Here is a 21,071-nt window from a genome sequence, read left to right as displayed (position 1 = left end):
TCTTCCAGATCAAGGCAGATCAAGGCAGACTATTTCGGTTTAAGCCTAACCCCTGGCGCCCCCTCCTGGAACTTTCAGGAACTACACCACCCTGCTCCCCTGGTTTCTCCTAGGATTTGAACCCAGAAACCCACGCCAGCAGTTCCCCTCAGGCTGAGAAGGCCAGTGCCTGGCTGTGGCTAAACAGGTCAAAGAATCGTGCTGAGAAGCCACCTGGCTCCCAATTCAGTATTTGACAAAACAGCATGAGCTCCCCACACCTTGTTGCCACCCTATGCGGCTCTAAAGGAGAGCGGCATTCCCGCCCCTACCCCAGACAAGTCCCAGCCAGACCCTGGACAGGACAGGCACTCCCTCACCTGGGAGGCCCTGCCATCTTCTGCCCTCCCAGGACACCCAGCTGCTGCCCTCCCAACACACAAAACCATTCTCCACCGATGTGAGATGCAGAGAGGAGACAAGGTGGGGTGGAAAGGCTAAGTCCCATGAAGGAAGAGCAAGAAAACCTTTCAACTATTAAATCTGTTTAGTAAAGACAATTTCGCTCATACAAAACAACAACAGTTTACAACAATCTGAGTGCTGGGCACACCATCAGAGACAGGGAGGCACTGTGGGTACTCGGAGCTCCTCCCCCACACCCAGAGAAGATCCTGGCTGTCCCTCCAGCAACCCATCCCAAGGGAGAGGAGGGCTTTAGTATTAGTACCCCCCCCCCCCCCCCCCCCCCCCCGCCCTGTAAAGACCCAGGCACGGAGGACTTCTCCCCGTCCTCCCCGTGTTGTTCATAGCGGGGGAGGGCCCTCCCGGAGGGCCCGCCCCCGCCCCCGCCCCCCTGTATGTATGGCCTGGACATACAAAGCTGAGTTGTCTGGGGTGGAGGTGAATGGGCTAATGGGGAAGGGGCAGAGTCGGGACATCTTTGGTGTGAAGACTCCCCCAACCACCCACTAGGCCACAGTGGAAATCTGCAGGACCACACGCGTGGGGTTGCCTTTGCCCACAAGGGGGAGCGGGCCAGTGCCCCCAGAGCCCTGGAGAGACTACGAAATGCAGAAGCTCCGTGTGTCACTTCTGAAGGGCCCTGGCTTCCCTGCATGAGCAGAGAGAAGGCCTGATGGGAGTGGCTAAAAACGGAGCAAAAATCAACAAGAACCAGTTAATAATGGCAGGAGGAAGGAGGGAGGCTGCTCTGTGGATAAGCGCCTCAGAGGACTAGGACCAGCACTGAATGGGGAGTAGGGGGATGGGGTGGGGATGGTCCAATCTTTCTGATCGCTGTGCCAGTGCCTAAGTCACTCCTCTCTGCCTCCCAGAACCAGCCAAAGGGCAGGCACAGGGGCCTGGCTGGGACTCTGGATAGGCTTCTCAGGCACTTTGGCAGACCCGATATGGGCACGGCAGGCCCAAGGATAGGTAAGGTTCTTGAGCCACAGCAGGGCCCCTCTCTCCGCAGCCCTGCCTGCCCCGGGCCCCTCAAATGCACAGTCCCAGACCCAGGTGCGGGCACACATGCACACACAGACGCAAATGCACGCACGCGCAATCACACTCGCCTGTCCGTCTAGCACACTGGTGACATCGGAGGGCTCCGGCAGAGGTGGGTGGCATCCTGGCCCCGGCCCCCCGCAGGGCCTGGAGCTCCCGGAATGCCTCGGCCAGCAGGGGCCTCGGGCTGTAGTGGGGAAAGAGAGGGCAGGTGCGACAACACAGGGACAGTCCCTAAAACAGTTTCCACAAATACCCTTGAACCAATGCCGAACCCTTACACATCCACAGAGGAAGGGGTCTGGGTAAGAGGAGGCAGAGTGGGGGAAAGAACAATAAAAGGTTTCATAAAAATTCCAAGTCAAATTACTGATAAAATTTCAAAATGAGCACAGGGTCAAGAGCATCCTGCTCCCTTCTCTCCACACGGCCCCAGCCTCCCGGCCTCCCGGCCTCTCCCTCTCTGAGGTGGCCGGAACCAAAGGTGGGTCGCGGCCCCTGATGGGGTTCCGGGATCCACACCGCCAAGAAGGAGGCGAGGTGGAAGTGGACAGTTCTGTGTCTCTTCGCTTAAAAAATATATTCAGGTCGAGAGTTATTGCTTGTCCTCCATTGGAGCGGGATGGGCTCAGAGGCTCAGTGAGCGAGGGCCGCGGCCTCCAGGGCCCGAGCTTTCTTCCGCCTCTTCAGAAGGAGAGGATTGGACGCATCTTCAATCTTCTTTATCTTGATCTGCTCATAGTCCACACGCATTGTGGCCAAGGCACTGGTCATCTCCTCCTGGGAAGGGGAAGGGCCCACCAAGGGGAAGACGGGGGAGGCAAGAGACACAAGGAAGGGTGGGGTGACGGCGACAGGGGGTGGGAGCCAGGAGAGAACAGGCTGGTCAGTGGGTCCAGAGGTGACAGCAGGGCCCCCCAGTGACCCCGCTCAAAGCAGAAAGAGCAGTGGACTGAGAGTCAGGGGACCTGGGTTCTGGTCCATCACAGCCCATCACCAGCTGTGACCCCCCATCTCGGACTCGGTCTCCTCATCTGCAAAATGGGATGGTACCAGACCGCATTCCAGGTTCCTCTGGAGAGCGAGTGGGCCATGTGCTTATAAGGAATGGCCAAGGCTGTGTTCACACCGAGCACAGTCCCCAGCCCAGCCTGGTCAGGGAAGTGGCTCGCAGCCAGTGCTCTTGCAACAGACCCCACTCCCCCCGGAGCAGCCAGTGCTTCCCTCACCTTGACGTCTTCCCACCGCTCCTTGTCCTCCTTCAGGACCCGGCTGGTGTGCAGTGGGGTTTGAGGGACCTTTGTTGATTGCTGGGGGTGGAGGTGCAGGGGGAGAAAAGGAGTTCGAGTGAAAGCCTGGCGTGGATCAGAGTCGTGGTGAGCCCTCCCCTCCAAGGGACAGTGTCCACGGACCCAGGTCTCTCCGGCCCAGCAGGCTCACCATGATCCAGGGGTGGTTCATAAACTCCGTGATGGTCATTCTCTGAGTGGGCTCTGTTTTCAGCAGGTTCCGGATAAGCATCTTCACTGCGGGGGTGGGGCAGGGAGACAGAGCTCAGGGGCCACACTCTCCCTTCTGTTTCTTCCCCAAGTTTTCAGGGAGAAACCAGATGTGGGAGCGGTGGGGTGGCCACAGGGAGGCAGACAGCCCAAGGAGCTAGCCCCGAGCCAGGCCCTCCGCACAGACAGCATGTACCCAGCAGGGAGGGACACACGTACAGACCCACACTGCGGGCTGGACGGCCACAGGCACACACGCACATGCCTGCAGGGGTGGGGTCCTTACCTTCCTCTGATACCTCTGACCACTCTGGGTTGGGAAACTCATACTGGCCCATTCGGATGCGAGTCTTCATGCCCGGAGAGATGGCAAGACCATGGTTGGAATAGAAGGGGGGATAGCCACACAGCCTGGACCGAGGAGCAGGAGAGGGGGGACAGTGCTGGGGTTATCAGGGGCCTCGCGCCAGGAACGAGTGGGAAACGGGCTTCTCGTAAAGGTCACGGAGAAACTGCAACTCGTGGCGTTTCAGGCACGATATATGAAGTGAGTAACAGGGCCCAGAAATCCAACACACCAAGGATCTAAACCACACATTTTCCTGTCTGTTAGCTAGTTAACACCCACCGCTTAGCTACAGAATCCAATGAGCACTGGGAGAAGGGGACATGCAGGGGATTCCCAGGGAATACCCCATCCAGAAGGGGATGCGAACCTTGGCTTCTTCCTCTTGTCGCAGAGAGGTACAGCCTCCTTCTGCACCCTGCCCCAGCTCTGCCGTGCCCCTGACACACTCACAGGATGCCCCCCTGCCCCAGCCTCCCCCCCAGGCCATCCCTGACACACTCACAGGATATACATGATGACACCCAAGGACCACATGTCACAGGACTTGTCATACTTCTCGGGACCCAGCACTTCTGGAGCTGCAAACCAAAGGTCAGGGTGGGTGGGTCCCGCCCTTGAACACTGATACACCCCAGCTTCTCTGTGGATCACGCTCTCCAACCCAACCCTTCAGCCCACCGTGATGGTACTGTAGCTGGGGGTTGGGGGGCAGGGCAGGGAGGGGGACAGCCATAACCCAGTGCTGGGCTTGGGTCGGGGAGAGCAGAAGATCCTCCCCCAGAAGGAACCCTGGGGCTGGAGTGTGAAGCCGAAACAATTCCTGAACTGAAGAGCCTTTCCAACCCATGCTGCCCATTTCATCAGACACGGGAGCTTATTCTGTGCCAGTCAGCTGGGGATCCAGAACCCCACCTGTGCCCCCGGACTCCACTGGGAATCTGAGCGCAATGACAGCTCTTCTTGGGGAAATTACAGGTGTGCACAAAATCCTGCCTATAATCTCAGACAGATTAATCTCCCACAATGCCTTGATCCCAGCTTAACTCTGACGAGCCCTACTTCTGGGCAGGTCACATCCACACCAGCTCCAGGAAGGGGCAGAGAACACGACAGGCCCAGTGGCCCGAGAGCTGGAGAGAGTGCCTGAGAACAGCTCTGGGGAGAGACGAGCTCCCAGGCCGCCCTGCACTTACCCACATAGTACGGCGTATAACAAGGAGTAGTCAAAGAGTTGTGGCTGGTGGTTTCCTTGGCAAAGCCAAAATCTGTGAGTTTCAGGATGGCATTGGGCCTTTTGGAAGTGTATAGGAGATTCTCAGGCTACAGGGAGAGAGAGAGAGACAGACAAACAGCAATTCTGCTGAGCCTGGGAGGAGCCATGAGAATCAGAAGGGTAAGGATTCCTGCCCTCCCTCATCCTTCCAACCATCACCTGTCCCCCTTGATGGGCACACCAGAGGGAGTGCCCCTGCCTTCTGAGAGCTGACAGAGTCCTTGGAGACAAGAGACAAACACAGAACCACGAGCGAACACCACAGGGACATGGAAACCAAAGGCGTGACTGCATGGGACCGACGAAGGACGGCAGCGCTGGGCGTAGCCACAGACGCCTTGGCTACTGGGTCTGGGGGTGTGGCCAGAGAGGGCAGAGAATGGCACCCTGTGCTACTCCGCCCTCAGGAGCCAGGCGGCCTGGACACAGGGTCACCGCGGCCCCAGAGCCGGGGCTCCCCACCACACCTCGGTTGGGGGGATGGGCAGCAGCGAACCCCGGGGTACCTTAACATCCCGATGCGCAATGTTGATCGAGTGCAAGTACTGGATGGCCTCACCGATGCTCTTCATGATTTCTGACGCTTCTGGAGCCGTGAGGCAGGAGAAAGAAAGGCACAAGAGGCACCGTTAGGTTTGACGACTCACTACACTCGGCCCCTCCCATGCAGCCCCGGGCTCTCTACATCCCCCCCCCCACCCCGGAAACGGAGAAACAAGGCACTGTCCAGTCTTAGCGGGGGACGGCAGGCCTGGCAGTGGGCCTCGGCATCTCTGGCAGACAGCAGGCCCCAGAGCCCCCTTCCCACAGCCCTGCCGCCGCAGCCTGTCCCCACAACAGACCCTTTCTACCTCTTTCTGTGAACGCTTGGTCTCCTCGGTCCTGGATTCGGCTAAAGAGTTCTCCACCGTCCAAACTGAAACAAAGCCACGGTCAGATCTGACGGGTTGAACACCCCATCAGCCCTCTCCATTCCCCGCTAAAAGAAATGGAGCGTCAACATTTCAAGCTTCGGGGTGTAGACCTGGGCAGTGCCCAGAGGGCGAGGGGCCTGAGTGGGCAGGGGGACAGGCTGCTTACCACTCCATGACGATCAGCAGGCACTTCCTGCCCGCATACAAGTTCTCGTAGACATCCACGATCCTCACAATGTGTGGGCACTGCGAGGCCCGCCAGTGCAGCTCCACCTCCCGGCGGGCCTTGGGGCAGTCCTGAAGCATCTGCAAGCCAAAAGGCCTCCTGGATAAGTGCACCATTTCTGCAGGTGGACAGCCAGCTGCCGCCCAGCATGGGTCTGTTCCAAGGCCTTGGCCCTGGTGCCCACTGACCTCTCCGCTGGGGGACCATAAGCTCCGTGCTACCGCTGGCCTCTACTGGCTCCCTTGGCATTTCCTCTGGCCTCTCCTAACCCTTCCTGACTTAAGAGTTTTGCAGTTCCCTTCTCTGCTCTAAAAGAAACCTTAAGATGACTCCCATGGGGCCTTGACAGCTTCACTGAAATCAGCCCTTGGACCATTCTGTCTAGGGGGGCCCTTCTTAGCTATGGGCCTGAAGTCTATTCCAAAAGGCAGGCAGCTGTTGGGGACTGGGAGACAGGGGCTAAAGGAGGCATTGAGGAAAAAGACACTGAGGAAAATTAATACCATTATAAAAAGGAGCCTAGAGGAAGGAGAAACTCAGAATCAGTAAGAAAAGGTACTTCCAAGATCCGTCAAAGTCCAGCACACCAAATCCAGAGCAATGTGCTTTCTGCCTCTGTGATTTACTTCATTCATCCAGCTGACAGCCTGATGGGATCTGAAAGCTGCTTATTAGGTTTGCCACCTCGAGCAAGTTCTTGAACCCACGAGCCTCATTCCTGTGCCTTCTTCCATGGACCAGGGGTCAGGGGCAAATGGAACCTGGATCCCTCACCTGGATCCCTCACCAGCCTCAGGGGCTGAATCTTGACAAATCCAAGCCAGGTCCATGAATTCCTTTACTAGATGACTAACTTGGGAACAAGCCTAAGACTCAACACCGTTCAAGAACTTTGTAACAAATCTGCTAGAGGCCTCTTACAGAGAGCACAGGGCAGCTGCAGCGTCTTTCCCCCACCTGACACCTGGAACTCGGCAGTCACCTTAGCCCATAAGGGAGACCAGGAGACGTGGCAGCTACCTGGGTCCTTGCTGACACCAACGAGCATCACTCAGGACTTGTTTTCGGCAAGATAATCATCTTTCCTTACTATTTAAACTGCTTTTAGCAGAGTTTTTCATGGCTCAGAGCCAAAGGCTGGACAGCCAAAGGTCTATCCCTGTGTAAAATGGGGGAGAGATCTGTTGCAAGGGTTAAGGGAAACAATTCTACAAAGCACCTAGCAGGGGGCCTGGCAGATGCCCAACAACCAGAGCTGTCACTTCCCTCACAGACCGTCTGCTGAAGGCACAGGTCCAGTGCCAGAATAATTCCGACAAAGACCCTGAGAGACTTACCATCTCTGTGAGCCATCAAGGTTAGCCCTACATGGCCCTACACAGCTGGGGGATGTGGCAGGAAATTCGGTCAGAAAGATCAGATGGCCAGGATGGAGCCAGACAGAGGGCAGCGAAAGGCAAATACAGGAATTTCCAGCAATAAAACTAGAATTAATCATGCTCCAGTCCGTGATGTACTAGGCCCTTTCTAACTGAGCAACCGCCATCTTATGTGATGAGGAAACTGAGGCTCAGAGAAATAGTGTGTCCAGGGCTAAGTTCCTGGGGAAAGGCAGAGCCAGGGTTGAAATCTAAGCCTGGTGGATTCCAAAGCCCAAGCCTTTTCCATGATACCACAAAGCTTTAGGAAGAGGGGTGGAGGCGGAGACTTGGGCCAAGACTTGTCAATTTCAGACAGCCAACTGCAGACTGATTTTGCAGAGGTGATCCCCAAACACGTGCCCTAGTTCTGTCTCCCCGGGAGTGAGCAGGAGGCAAGGTCTCCATGGGGTTACACTGCCACCTAGTGGCCATATGGGGGCACTGCACAACTTTGGAGTTCTGCCACCAACAATTTTATTATGGACCAGGAAATAAGTTTATTGTCCTTTCCCATGCTGTAAGAAATGCAAGACAAGGCACTGGCCAATTTCATTTGCATGTAATTCAACTCAACAGGTATGTATTGGGTCCCACATTGTCCTGGATGCCAAGACAAAATAGAAGAGTCCCAATCTGAGAGTGCCAGGGTACTGGGGGAGGTAGATACAGAAAATACTTATAAGCCGGTGAGATAATGTGCTATATGACTGGTAAGTTCAAAGGGTTCAGAAGCAAAAGTTCTCAGAGCCGCCACATAAGAAAGATCTCTGTCGCCCCCTACAGGAACGTCAATCACTATGAAGTCCTGAGAGGAAAATTTACTCAGAGGCAACCTGAGGTCACGGATTTACAATCAGCGGGGAATCAGGCAGGGGTCTGGAATTTGTCAATACCTCCAGTGACTTTGGAGAGGTCATTACCCTCCTAAGCCTATTTTGCAACTATAAGTTGATGGGCGGGGTAATACCTACCTGGCCCCCTTCCTCATAGAGCCATTCTAAGCATCTAGTGAAAGAATACCTCTGAGAGTGCTTTGCCATCGGAGAGGCACTCATCACCAAAAGCAAGCAGCACAACTGCCACAGCACAGGACCTTCTCCATCACCTCTGAGCTGGGGCTGGAGCCCACTGAGAAGCAGGCACAAGTCGCCAGCAAGACTGTAGGCTGGGTTTATAAATGCAGCCCAGGGACCGCAGCCTGGGTAGTCGCTCTAAAGGTCTGACTGGCCAGAACTGTGCTAAGTGAGGATATCCTGAGGCCCAAACCCAAGGGCCCCTTGGTCCCTCGTGAACTCAGAGCTCACACTCCAAGTTCTGCTCTTTCTGCCTTAGACAGGTTAGACCGTGTGGCAAAGGAGAATTTGCAGTCACAAGGCCTGGGTTCACATCCCACCTCCAGGCTTAAACACAATTCTTTACCTGCTAGATGACCAGACGGCCCCAGTACAACACACCTGGCCTTGGGAACCATGTACACCTCACTTCCCAGCTCTGTGCTTCCTAGCCTGGGTCAGTTAGCCAACCTTCCTTTCTGAAAAGGGTTTCCTTGTTTGTGAAATGGGATTAGATTTCATGAAATCTGTAAATTGCAAAGAGTAATATTTTTAAATTCTAAAAGAAACATAATAATTTCCCATGAAGACTGATGCTTGGCATCTAGGTATGTGTTTATCAGAAATCCCTGAACGGATATGAAGATCAACTCAAGCCATGAAAGCAAGACCTTCAACTGCATCAGGCAGGCAAGCTGGCTGATGTCATGGGGGAAGAGCCTGAAGAGCCAAAAAGGCTTTGTAGACAGCTGTGGGGTGCAGGAAGCCTGGAGGGAGCATATCAAGAATGTGCTAATCTGGAGTACAGAGCTAAGTAAAGAACCGCAATGGTGGGGAGAGTGCAGGGGGGAGTGGGGGAGGTGCCTGAGCTCCAAGCCAGAGGAGAAGGGAAATGAAACAGGATTCCTGAGGTGCTGTTGGGTCCACCAGTAGGTTCAATCAGAAGCCAACAGAGTCACCTAGGAAAGGTAGGAAGGGCTCACCTCTCTGGCATGGACAAAGACAGTGGAGGCCGAAGGGGCCAGGTCTATAGATCTCAGTGACCCAGACTGGGGGAAGAAAGGAAGGAAAGAAGGGTCTTCCCACTAAGAAGCCACATGCCCTTAGACTAGTAGGGTTCATGAAATATTCTGAGCCCACACAAAGCATGGAACAGATACTGTGACTTGTCTCCATCCCCTGCAACTCACATGTGCAATTCTCTTGCACTCTAGAAAAGGTTAACTGTTGTGTGTGCAAACTTGCAGTGCAAGAGGCAAGGCCACCTACCAAGTGTGGGCCAGGGACCAGGCCACAGAACCACTGCCTGGGGAGGAACCTCTCAGATGACAGTGGCAATGAGGGAGACGTGGGAGCCCTCTCAGGGTACTGTCCCATGCCTCAATTTGCTGGCACCTGAAGGGAAGAGGAATGGGGCCCCCAATTTTGGTTCCTTACGGCCCCATTACCCGCAACACCAGCACCACATCTTCCATCATGGGGCCGCAGGAAAAGACTCCGTGGTCAGCATCCTAAACCTAGCCGAGCCAGAGAAATGGGAAGAAACAGAGAGCAGGGCCTGAAGCATGGCTCCGCAGCAACGACGAAAGGAGGACCGGATGGGAAGGAATAAGCCCCAGGCCCCACGAGGTCATCCCCTTCACAAGCTCTCATTTTGCCGGGTGTGTGAACTTGTGGAAGTCTCTCACCCCTCTGTGCCTCAGTTTCCTATCTGGTAAGACAGGATAATAACAGTACTTGCCTACACTAAATGAGGCGCATCATTAAATAGAAGCACATCGCAGAAATTACTAAGAGCAGCGCGGGGCGCGGAGTGAGAGCACGTCAGTGTCTGCCCCCACTTCTCCACCGTGCTACTGCAGAGTCCATGGGGTGGGTTGCTGGGGTCCTGCCCACGCACACCTCACTTCAGGGGTTATGAATAGCTCCAGGCTCAGGGCAGAGGGGAAGCCAGAATACTGGAAGGGAAGCAGTCGCTGGCACCCCAGCCCTGAGCTCTCCCTCTGCCTCTGAACACACTACAAACTGGACAGCTGGGGGCAGGGTGCACTCGCCACTGAGTGAAGGAAGCTGTTCCTTCCCAACACTGCCTGGAAGCCAAAGCGATGCGAAAGTCTGAGTCAGGCGCTGGGTGTGCTGCCGGTGGGTGGTGTGTGGTTAAAGCAGACCTCTAGGGTGCTCGTGGCAGGAGGTCAGAGCAAAGGTCCCGTGTGTCCTGCCCCAGCCCCCAGCCCTCCCCCTTCTTCTGTTCTCCACCCCCCTACACCCTGAGCCGAGCCCCCGTCGTGCTCTGCAGGGTAGAGGGAAAGAGGAGGAGGATGTGGGCAGGAGGACTGCTGCTGGGAGTCCCCAGACTGCTCCAGCACAGCAGGATCCATGGGAGCAGGAGAAAGGGAGCCCCTGCTGGTATGCTCTGCGCTGAATCGGTGCTGGTGCTAAGTACTCCGCACCGGGAACCCCCATGCCCACCCTGGAGGGAGCATCCTGCTTTATAGATGACAAGACTCGGGCTCAGAGAAGCTAAGCAATTAGTCTGAAGCCTTCCAGCAGCTGCCACGGGCAGGGCTGGAATTCGGTGCCTGTCCTCACTGCTTCAGAGGCTCCTTTTCCACCACCCACGGGTAAGGCCAAGGCACAGAATCTGCCACGACTATCCGTGATATCAATGCCAAAAACAGGGGCTGAAAGTACAAACCCTTTGATCCTGAAATTCTGCGTCTAGAATCTACTGTGAGCTTCTCTCCTAGATGGAGCTGACGGTATGCACTTCCCCGCCCTGAGTCAGCTGCACCAACCAGAAACCGGAGGCTCAACAGTAAGCAGTCGAGATTGCCTTCTTTAAAAGTGCACTTATCTACACAATCCATAATCACGCAAGTGATGTTTGAACAGAACGTGGAACAAGGCATGGATTCCCGCGCCTGTCAGTTTCTGGGTCGCAGGCCGCGGTCAGGGGTGGCACTCACTCTGTTGTTTTCTTTGCAGCAAAAATCCCAATCTTAGTTTCCTTACACTGACTCATCAGAAAGTGTCTGATAGTAAGTGAAAAAGCCAATTTACAAAGCCTTATTATGTAGAGCACAGCTCCAAATGAATAGATACATACCTGGGCAGGTGGGTGTAAAAGGAAGGGCATTCATACGAGTAAAATGCTAATCGGAATTCTATCTGAAACGTAGGATGACAGTGACTTCCTTTTTTCTTCCTTAGATCTTTATTTTCTAGGTGATCTACAATTAGCATTTGTACTTTCTAAAGAGGCAAAGAAAGAAGCTCAGCTCTCCAAATGTACATCAGAGGCTGTCATCCACACCGCCAGGCCCATGGGCTTCTCTCTGCCAGGCAGCTCGGGCTGGCAGGTGCAGGCCCCTGTCCGGACAGAGCGGACACGGAGAACTAGAGCACAACGTGTTCCATCGTCCTCAGTCCTCTCCCGCTCCCCTCTGCCCTGACTTTCCCCTCAGCTCCCCAGCCAGTGGGCCTCTGCGTCAGCTCAAGCATCTTTACACCTCTCCTCTCGGCCTGAAGCTGGCCACCTGGACCTTACCGCCCTAGACTGGCAAAAAAGGGAAGTGTGAGGAGGTCACAAGGACAGGGGACCAGGACACACTGTCCTTACATCATGTGATCTCTGTCTGAGCTCTTCAAAGCCCCCATCCCTGGATCCAGGGCCAGGGAGGGAAACAGGGAGGAGACACACAGCACGGGGCTCACCCTCCCAGAATGCCATCACTCAGCCGACATGGGGGACCCAGTACATGCCACACACTGTTTTGGAGAGTGCTGGGACAGAACAGAGAACACAGCAAGCATGGCCTGTGCCCCCATGGAACTTCCATGTGAATGCAGGATACACAATGAAAAAGCAAAAAAAAAATAAATTTTTTTTTAAGTTCTATCTTGTGATCTGTGTGTAAAGGTACTAACAAGGGTGCCGCCGGAAATCAGCAGTGGAGGTGAGCCCCCAAATTACACAGAGCCGGGAGACACGGTCACTTGCTTCCTTACATCTAGCCCAGCTCAGGAACCTAAGAGATGACAAACATATAAATCTTGGTTGAAATGATTTTACTCTACACCTAGGGGAGGGATGGACGAGAATGCCCCCTCGTAGAACTTCCGCAAAGCTCAGTGAGGAGTTACTGATGGTCCTCCCCTAGAAGATGATCTACGCAGAAATCCAACAGCGGAGTTCATAGGTTACTAAAGTAAAAGATACACAGAAGTACCGCATTGGGGTTCCCAGCTGGTATACACGATCCCAAATGTTTGGCTAGAGGTAAAAGTGGTTCTCTATTTACTACCGGCTTGGGTTACTGCAAAAGGGGAAAACCCCTACCCACAACAAAGCTTAAACCTACAGTGGGGAGTCCAGTCCTAAAAGCCTTGAGACAACCACACCACTGCCCAAAGACTAGCTGGACCTTTCTGCGGTCCCACCGTCTCTCTCCAGAATCTTCCCCGGGGCAGCCACAAACAACCAAGGTTCAACAAAAAGGCAAGAAGCTTAAAAGCCACACCATAAATGACAATTTAAAAAAATATTTGCAACACATAATAGATAAAAGGCTAACTTAACTCTGGCAAATCAATTGTGAAAGATTAACAACCCAATATAAAAACGGTCAAAGAATAAGAACAGGCAGTTCAAAGAGAAAGGAACACAGATGGCCAAATGACTCTTGATGCAAGTCATGAAGAGAGAAATGCTTATGAAAACAATGATAGTAATTTCACCAGAATGGCAAAAATGTTTTAATGTTTGACCAAAAACAAAACAAAATAAAACTCCTGGGTTTCTGCCAAGACTTGAGAAGAAAGGGCACTCTCACAGACGCTCGCCGGGATATGACGGAGTACGTTGTCGGAGGAATTTGGCCGTATCTGTCAAAACTGTAAATGTCTGAACCCTGCATGAAGTCATTGCCCAGCTAGGAAATCGACCTACAAAAATGTTCCTAAAGCATCTTAATAGCCCAAGCTGGAAAGGACCTACGGCCAGCACTCTGGAGCTGTGGGAACAATGGTAGAGGATTTGGGGTGCGGGCGGAGTGGGAGAGAGGCAGGGCCGCAGGGAGGAGAGGGTGCTGGTAAACGGGAGAGCAAAGGACAGGATGACACTCTGGCCCTGTCATCACCATCCTACTCTGCTTAGCAGACCTCTGTTGGCATTACTTAATTAACTTTTAAAGTATGTATTCCTAAAGGCAAGAAGCAAACACAGCAAAAGGTTAATTAATGGTTCAGTGTAAATGGTGGTGAAATAGGTAATACAGATGTTTTCTTCTTTGGTGTGTTTTTTTTAAATTTTGAAAAATAAAAAAATGTACTGAACAGAGTAGAAAACATGATACCGTTTGGGTGGTTCTGTGTCTTAAGGCAGAAAGGACAAGGTATACGGGCTTGTAGATGTTTGCAATTTTTCTGTATTTACCACCCCCCCACAAATGTTAGAGTGTTGACCACCAGGGAGTAGGTTCTAGAGAGAAACTTGAGGGGTCTTTTTGTCCCCTCCTTTTCATTTCCACTTGGTATCTTCCTGTACTATTGGGATCTTACCATCTGCGTATGTTTCTTTTAAAAATTAAGCCAAGGAGTTTAGAGTCTAAGATGCAGAAGGGCCCCAGTTCTCACTCGGCCCCTGACCTGAGACAGGGGATCCCACCCTGGCCATGGGAAAAAGCAGGACCTCATGGAACTCTAAGGACGAGGGCTACCCAGCTGACGGAAAGGCCTCATTTCTTCCCCAAGAAGACACAAAATATGACAAAGACCAGACCGGGGCCCCAAACCACCAATGCTAACCACTTCTGACTTACATGGCAAGGAAGGCTGTGCACAGTGGGGGTGTCAAGTATTCTGCAGTCTTACGTAGGAAACCGAAAGACCGGGCGACACAAAAATTTCTCTTTCTTCCAGCAGATGATGAAGACTTTGAAAGAGAAAGAGGAATTTTCACGTACAGCACACCGAACACGTGTCAGGTGCACCTTAGGTTTAGAAAACACACAACACTTAAGGCTCCTCGCAGCCCCATGAAGGAGGGGCCATTGCTGACCCCATTTACAGCTGCGGCACCCGAGGCCTGGTGAAGCAACCTGCCCGGGGACACACGGCCAGTCACGGCCCGCGCGGAGAGGCAGACCCAGATCCCACTGTAAGTTCCAGGTTCTTTTCTTCACTACAAAAGGGGCTTTGACAAACCAACCCTGAGCAGCTCCTATTAGTTTACTGTTGCCCTGGCTCCTGCCTACTGGTTCACAGATCCGTCCCCGCTTACCTCTGTGTCGGTCTGGCCCCGCACACAGCTCGGTGCAGAAGAAACCTAACATACGCTTACCGACTAAGCGGAAGGCTGTGCATCAGAACAACCCTACAGCCTGTGGCTTACACCAGGATACACGGCTTCTTTCCCAGGGACACAAGGGAGACAGTGGAAGGGAGAAACACGCTCAACTCTCTCAGATGTCTTGAAGACAAAATCGTCAGGAAGAAAACATGCCATGTTCTTTGAGGGATCTAGGTATGACTTTAAAGGGTCCCAAGATGGACAAATTATCAAAAGAAATTAAGATGAGGGCCCCCGGGTGGCTCAGTTGGTTGAGCACTGGACTCTTGACTCCGGTTCAGACAGTGATCTCAGGATGGTGAGACCGAGTCCCACATGGTGGGCTCCGTCCTCAGCTCCCTCTGTCCCTCCCCTGGCTCACAGGTGCATGCATGCAAACACGCACATTCTCTCTCTCTAAGTGAATAAATCTTAAAAAAAAAAAAGAAAAGAAAAGAAAGAAAGAAAGAGGGGTGCCTGGGTGGCTCAGTCAGTTAAGCATCTGCCTTCGGCTCAGGGTTCTGGGATCCAGCCCAGTGTCTGGCTCTCTGCTCAGTGGAGAATCTGCTTCTTCCTCAGTCTCTCCCCCTGCTAATGTTTACTTTCTCGCTCTCTCATCTCTCTCCCAAATGAATAAATAAAAATCTTTAAAAGAAATAAAAAAGGAAGGGAAGGAAGGAAGGGAGGGAGGAAGAAATTAAGATGGAAGGAGGTCAGCAACTTCTGGCCCATGCAGCCGCCAACAACTTGACCCTGTACAAATGACAAAGCAAATTCAAATTCTTATAGAAATGGTAAATGCCATGTCATCATCATTACTCCAGTTTAGTGGAATGAGATTCACGGCATGTATGCCTTCATCAACGGATCTAATGGGAGGTGGAGAGAGCCGAGAGACAGAGTGGAAAAAGAGAAGGGTCCTACAAATCATGAGGGCAGCACACACACACACACACACACACACACACACACACCCCACCCCTGACAACAACTCCACAGTTCCACATGCCCAACACAGGAGGACAGCAGAGTGTGGAGAAAAGGCAAAAGAACCAGGAGGGAGGGAGGTAATTGTTGCGGTCACCTAGGAGAGAATAGGTGGCAGAAGATACGAACCACTCCTCCCTACAGTTAGCAGAAACGGTCCAGATGCAAGACAGAGCTCACATCACCCAACATGAACACGGACATCTGACAGACACGCAAGGCTTTTTTTTTTCCTTTTTTCCTGCTAAGACCATGGCACTTGATAAATTCTTATCATGCTTTTCTAAAGAGTTTATCTGTCACAAAGCCAGAGATAGGAAGGGAAACACTCCTTGAACTCAGTTCTAACCAGGAAGAAGAGTCTAGTAAATTACATTGGAAAAACAAAACACCTGTAGTTACCAGAAACAACAGCAACAAGGATACCATATTGGGAGGAAGTAACCTTGTCATTCTGGAGTTCAAAGGAGGGATGAAAAAAAACCAGGGGACAAAAGCAATTGTTCAGCCTGGAGAAAACCAATATTTAGACATTGACACAACAGAGCAGTAGCAGCAGAGATCCCACAGGGGAAGGCGTTTTGCAAGATGAGGTCTGGTCTCTCTCAAGCAGATTCTGAGCATGTAAAGCACAATACTCCCTGAAAAATAAAGCAGGAGGGGAGAGGCATGGACAATTAGGCCTACAGTGCAGGGAGCCCTGATGAGCTCAGACACTGAAGACAAGACAGACACCGAGAGTGGCGTGGGCTCATTAAACAGAGCGGGCAGGGCTTGTGGAAACACAAGAACTACTCAAGGCTGTCTGCACCCTACACGCAAAGCCATGGGAGAAACCAGGGAGGGCGAGGGAACTTCGTGGGGGCTGAGGCTCTAAGCTACAGAAATGACAATACAGGAAAGTTCATCTCTAGTATGTTCCATCCTTGTTATCAAGGAGAAAATTCTTCAGATTGGAAGAAGCTACACATCTACACACACTGAAGGGAAACCTCAGATGGAAGCTGGACCAAGAACCAACTTATAAGCCCCCAAGGATGACAGAGTTACGTGAGTCGTAGCAGACTCACATCCCACGATGCAGAAAGCACCTGTGGGGAATCACACAGGAGGAGGAGTCAGCAGGGCCCTGCTTTTCGGCAGCATCCGGCCCCCAGCACCCACCTGCTCCAGGCACCAGACTGAGCACTTGGGGACTTAAGGAGCTGACAGACTAGTCAAGGAAATAGATTTAAGGAGAAAGACACAACACGTAAACAGAATGGTTGTTAGAAGGACTGCTTAACTTCACCTCTGTCTCTGGCAAAGCTTAGAACAGATCACGACTCACTCCTTCACTGCCCAGCCTGGGTTCCCTGAGAAGCCACGGCACGTCTAAGCTCAACACCTTTTTCAGCAGAGTTACTAAATTATAAACCAAGGAATGCCAGATGGAAGAGGCCTTGACTTCTACAGAGGCTGGGGACAGTACCTTGCCGGACCTTTAGCATGACAAAGAAAGGAAGGGTGAGACGTCAGAGCTCTCCCATAGTATTTGTGGGCAGGCAGAACACGCATCAGACTGAACTCAACACCCCCTCTGACTTGCTCCTTGGCCTCAGTAAATGACCACGACATCACATCCAGCCAGGCCCAGAGGTAAACCCTGAAGCAGCCATCCTGACCCCCTCCCCCTCCCCCACAGAACCAATCTGATTTTGTCTTGGAAGATCTCCAAAAAACCCGTCTTCCCTCTTGCAGTCTCGCTGCCACCTGCTTGGTTCTCTTTTGTCTTGTGTGCCTTCTGACTGCTTTCTAGATGGTAGACTTTACCTGTTGCCATACATCCCATGCCAAGCCCTGGAAGGCGACTGTGAGCAGGACATGGCCTTCCTTAAACATGTTCGCTGGTGAACAGGACTAAACCCAAGTTCCTCAGCCTGGTCTTTCCTGGCTTCCACATTATCTCTGCCCTCGCCTCCCCATACATTCTCCTTGCTCGAGCCCCACTGACCTGCACTGCCCTCAAGCACGTCACACCTCCACATCCGTATCCCTCGAGCACCAACGCAGTGGCACCCCCTCTGTGTAGCCCCCTGATGACCTCCAAACTAGGTCAGCGCCTCCTTCCTCTCTCTTCTCACAAGATTCTGGTTAAACTCCTCCTTCTACACTCACTGGTATGATTTACAAGACCATTCCTCCCCCTGTTGTGTAGACCATGTGCCTCCTAGAGGCTAGGACCGTATCTTATTCAGTTGTTTGTTTGTTTGTTTGTATAGTCGACACACAGGGTTCCCTTAGATCTTGTTCAACTTTGATTTCAAACCCCTGGCCCCATACACAGCATTATGGCTGCACTCGACAAATACCTGCTTGTGGGGACGCCTGGGTGGCTCAGTTGGTTAAATGGCTGCCTTGGGCTCAGGTCATCATCCCAGCATCCTGGGATCGAGTCCCACATTGGGCTCCTTGCTCAGCGGGGAGCCTGCCTCTCCCTCTGCCTCTACCTGTGCTCACTCTCTCTGACAGATAAATAAATTAAAAATCTTAAAAAAAAAAAAAAATACCTGCTTGTGGACTGAGCCCAGAGAGCACCTGCAGCAACAAATTAAGAAAGGCCACCTGGAGGGACGCCTGGGTACCTCAGTGAGTTAAGCCTCTGCCTTTGGCTCAGGTCATGATCTCAGGGTCGTGGGATTGAGCCCCAAATCGGGCTCTCTGCTCGGCGGGGAACCTGCTTCCCCCCCTCTCTCTGCCTGCTTCTCTGCTTACTTGTGATCTCTCTCTCTCAATCTCTCTGTCAAATAAATAAATAAAAATCTTTAAAAAAGAAAGGAAAAGAAAGAAAGAAAGAAAAGAAAAGAAAGGCCGCCTGGGGCTTTGCCAAGTATTCTACCAGCGGGCTGGCTGAAGACAAAGACTGGACGGCAAGCTCACCAGATTTCCAGATGACCCAAGGTTGGACGTGTGCTAGGTTAACACGTTTCTAAAATATTGCAGCAGGTGAAAATATGGGCCAACACAAAATCCTATGTTCAAAAACCGCATCTACCATAGCACATGATAAAACAGACCTTTCTCTAATCAGATGCGTGTACCGTGAGGAGCAAGGGCAAAGGCCCCGAAGCCGGGCTGCCCGAGGAGTCCCCGGTTCCCACATGGACAAGCCGTGGCCCCGGGGGTCTCCTAACCTTCCTCAGTGGCCTTCAGTGTAATACAGAGATAATAACAGTATCTGCCTCGTAGGGTTGTTGGTTGGGTGACAGGAATAACAATGCATTTGCCATGAGAATTGTGCCTCGCTCAGTAACCTCTATCACTTTGTGCTGCTGCTGCTGCCGTGGTTTGCAAAAGTTACTTCTAAGAAAGGAGAGGAGAAGCTGTAAAGCACTGTGGTTAAAGCAAGGAACTAGAACCGGACGGTCCCAAGTTCAAATGGCAGCTCCAAGCTCAGGCCCTGCCTGAACGTAGGCAGTCATTTCACTTTCCTTTTTGTTGTTTGTTTGTTTGGGGTTGTTTGTTTTTTTTTTAAGATTTTATTTTTAAGTAACCTCTACCCTTCACATGGGGCTCGAACTCATAACCCCGAGATGAACAGTCGCACACTCTTTCAACTGAGCCAGGTGATCTGGTTCTTTCCTTCTCTCCCCTGTCTTCATCCATTCAATGGGGCTAGTGATGGTATCTGCCAGAGACCGCCACATCAGTGTTCTTTCACGTGGAGGAGAAACAAAACAGCTAGAGAGAAACTAAATGTCCACTAACAGAAAAGTGGTCAAATAAATTATGGTTCGCCCATATTGATACATAAAATAATATACCATTATCACAAAGAATGAGGTGGACCTAGATATACTAAGATCAGAAGTTCTCCAAAAAAGATATTCTTCCATGAAAAAAGCAAAATCCGTGCGAATGGATACATGCAGTCTGAAGCTATTTTTGTAAAATGTTTTGAAAAAAAAAAAGAGAAAAAGCAGAAGTGTTGTGCGTATATTTACCCACACTTCTCTAAATACAGACAGACTTGCTTTGCACAGTAATACAGAACCACACAAATGACCATGCAAAGCAATCTTAATCATCAATGGAAAAAATTAAGATTATTCCATGACCTTTAGGAATTTTTGTCAAAACATTAAAAACTCTCTTATGGTCAGTTACAAATGAATAGAGAAATGGAAAAAATAGTAAAACTTGTGTTTAAGTACACCATAATAAGAAATATTAGACCCTGAGAATGAGTGTGCTATTTCGTTGTGAAAAACTTATCCCGAGGAGTTGGGACAGCGCCTGCCTTCTTGCTGTTGGACACACGCCATGGAGGGAGCACCTTTTCTGTGCCCCTGCAACCTGTCATACTCTGTTCGAAGTCTGGGACAGTTTAACATTTTATCCTTTGTGCTTTCAATGTTGCAAAATACCTCCAAGAGTGACTTCGATGTGAGGTTTTTTCCCGTGTCACTTCCTCTGGAGCTTCTTCATCCTTTCGTCACCATCACTCGTGTCCGTAAGTTTGCCCTCCAGCGTTCCTCCCGCTTCGTCTGTAGAGTCTTGAATGGCGGCCGTGTGGACATTCCCACGGCCGCCTCACTCCATTTACATTCAGCAGCAATTCCACGTCCAGCATTACCACTTTTCAATTCCTTGTGAAAATTTCATCTTTGTTGGTCAATTCCCTCTTGTGATTATCCATGTTTGTAAAATGTCACATGAGTTTATCCCTAGGGAACAGGGGGCCAACACAACTGCACACTTTCCTCTCTGTGTGCGAACCCAACAACAGATGGGCGGTAAGTGACCACCACTGACAGACTCTGAAAGAAGGGATGTGATTGGTCACGATCATAAAAAACATCTGTTATGTACATAGTGATCTGTGGGCTGGGGAGCTCGTAGCAAAGTTTGGACTCTGCAATTACTCAGAGTTAATACATCACAGCAAGTGGTGTACTGGGGGACTGGTGATCTTTAGCTAAAGCGTGCTAAGTGAAATCCATGCACCCTGGAACTGCAAAAAACAAAGACTGTCGTCCACAAGGATATAATCTGGAAATACACAAACTGAAGAATGACACTGGTTACCCTTCCGGAAGAGCTTCACTGTTTAAACTTTTGTCAATGACTAAGTTCTCTGCCTTGAGAATGGGCTCAACCTGAGATGATTTTCCCTCTCAGGGGACACCTGAAAATACCTGGAGATATTTTTGACTGTCACAGCTTGGGGACCGGGGGCAAGGACAGGACTGCAAGTGGGTAGAAGCAGTGGGTGTTGCTAATTCCTGGGAAGCATCAGACAATCCCCCCCAGCAGAGAACTACCTGGTCCAAAATGTCAACAGTACCAAAGCTGGCAAACCCTGTTTTAACCCGATAGCTCTTATTAAGTTCTTTTTAGTGATACCTTTCTCAGAAGATTGTGGCAAAGACTAAATGGGACGGTGCCAAGCAGAAAGTACACGGCCAATGCTATTAATATCAAAGGCTCTAGATGACTTCGGATGGACTATCTCAATACCACCTGAGATTTGTGTTATTTCCTTACAAACATTC

General features: G+C 51.5%; 1 protein-coding gene across 2 annotated transcripts in view; it reads right to left on the bottom strand.

Annotated features, from left to right (window-relative positions):
• Window positions 1-507: 507 nt before the first annotated feature.
• MAPKAPK2 (MAPK activated protein kinase 2) overlaps window positions 508-21,071 on the bottom strand; it is a 45,532-nt gene continuing 24,968 nt past the window's right edge. Inside the window, exons 2-10 of one of the 2 annotated variants that reach the window (XM_045982924.1) lie at window positions 5,690-5,829; window positions 5,452-5,525; window positions 5,116-5,195; window positions 4,530-4,656; window positions 3,839-3,914; window positions 3,274-3,398; window positions 2,929-3,014; window positions 2,718-2,798; window positions 508-2,268 (exon numbers count right to left, since the gene is read on the bottom strand). In XM_045982924.1, coding sequence (XP_045838880.1) covers window positions 2,125-2,268; window positions 2,718-2,798; window positions 2,929-3,014; window positions 3,274-3,398; window positions 3,839-3,914; window positions 4,530-4,656; window positions 5,116-5,195; window positions 5,452-5,525; window positions 5,690-5,829 — 933 coding nt within the window. In that variant the 3' untranslated portion in view covers window positions 508-2,124. The remainder of the gene's footprint in view (window positions 2,269-2,717; window positions 2,799-2,928; window positions 3,015-3,273; window positions 3,399-3,838; window positions 3,915-4,529; window positions 4,657-5,115; window positions 5,196-5,451; window positions 5,526-5,689; window positions 5,830-21,071) is intronic. The other variant, XM_045982925.1, reaches the window with a different exon arrangement.

The sequence above is a fragment of the Meles meles genome, chromosome 17 (assembly GCF_922984935.1).
Source record: "Meles meles chromosome 17, mMelMel3.1 paternal haplotype, whole genome shotgun sequence".
Lineage (NCBI taxonomy): Eukaryota > Metazoa > Chordata > Mammalia > Carnivora > Mustelidae > Meles > Meles meles.
This window is presented reverse-complemented; position numbering and strand designations above follow the sequence as displayed.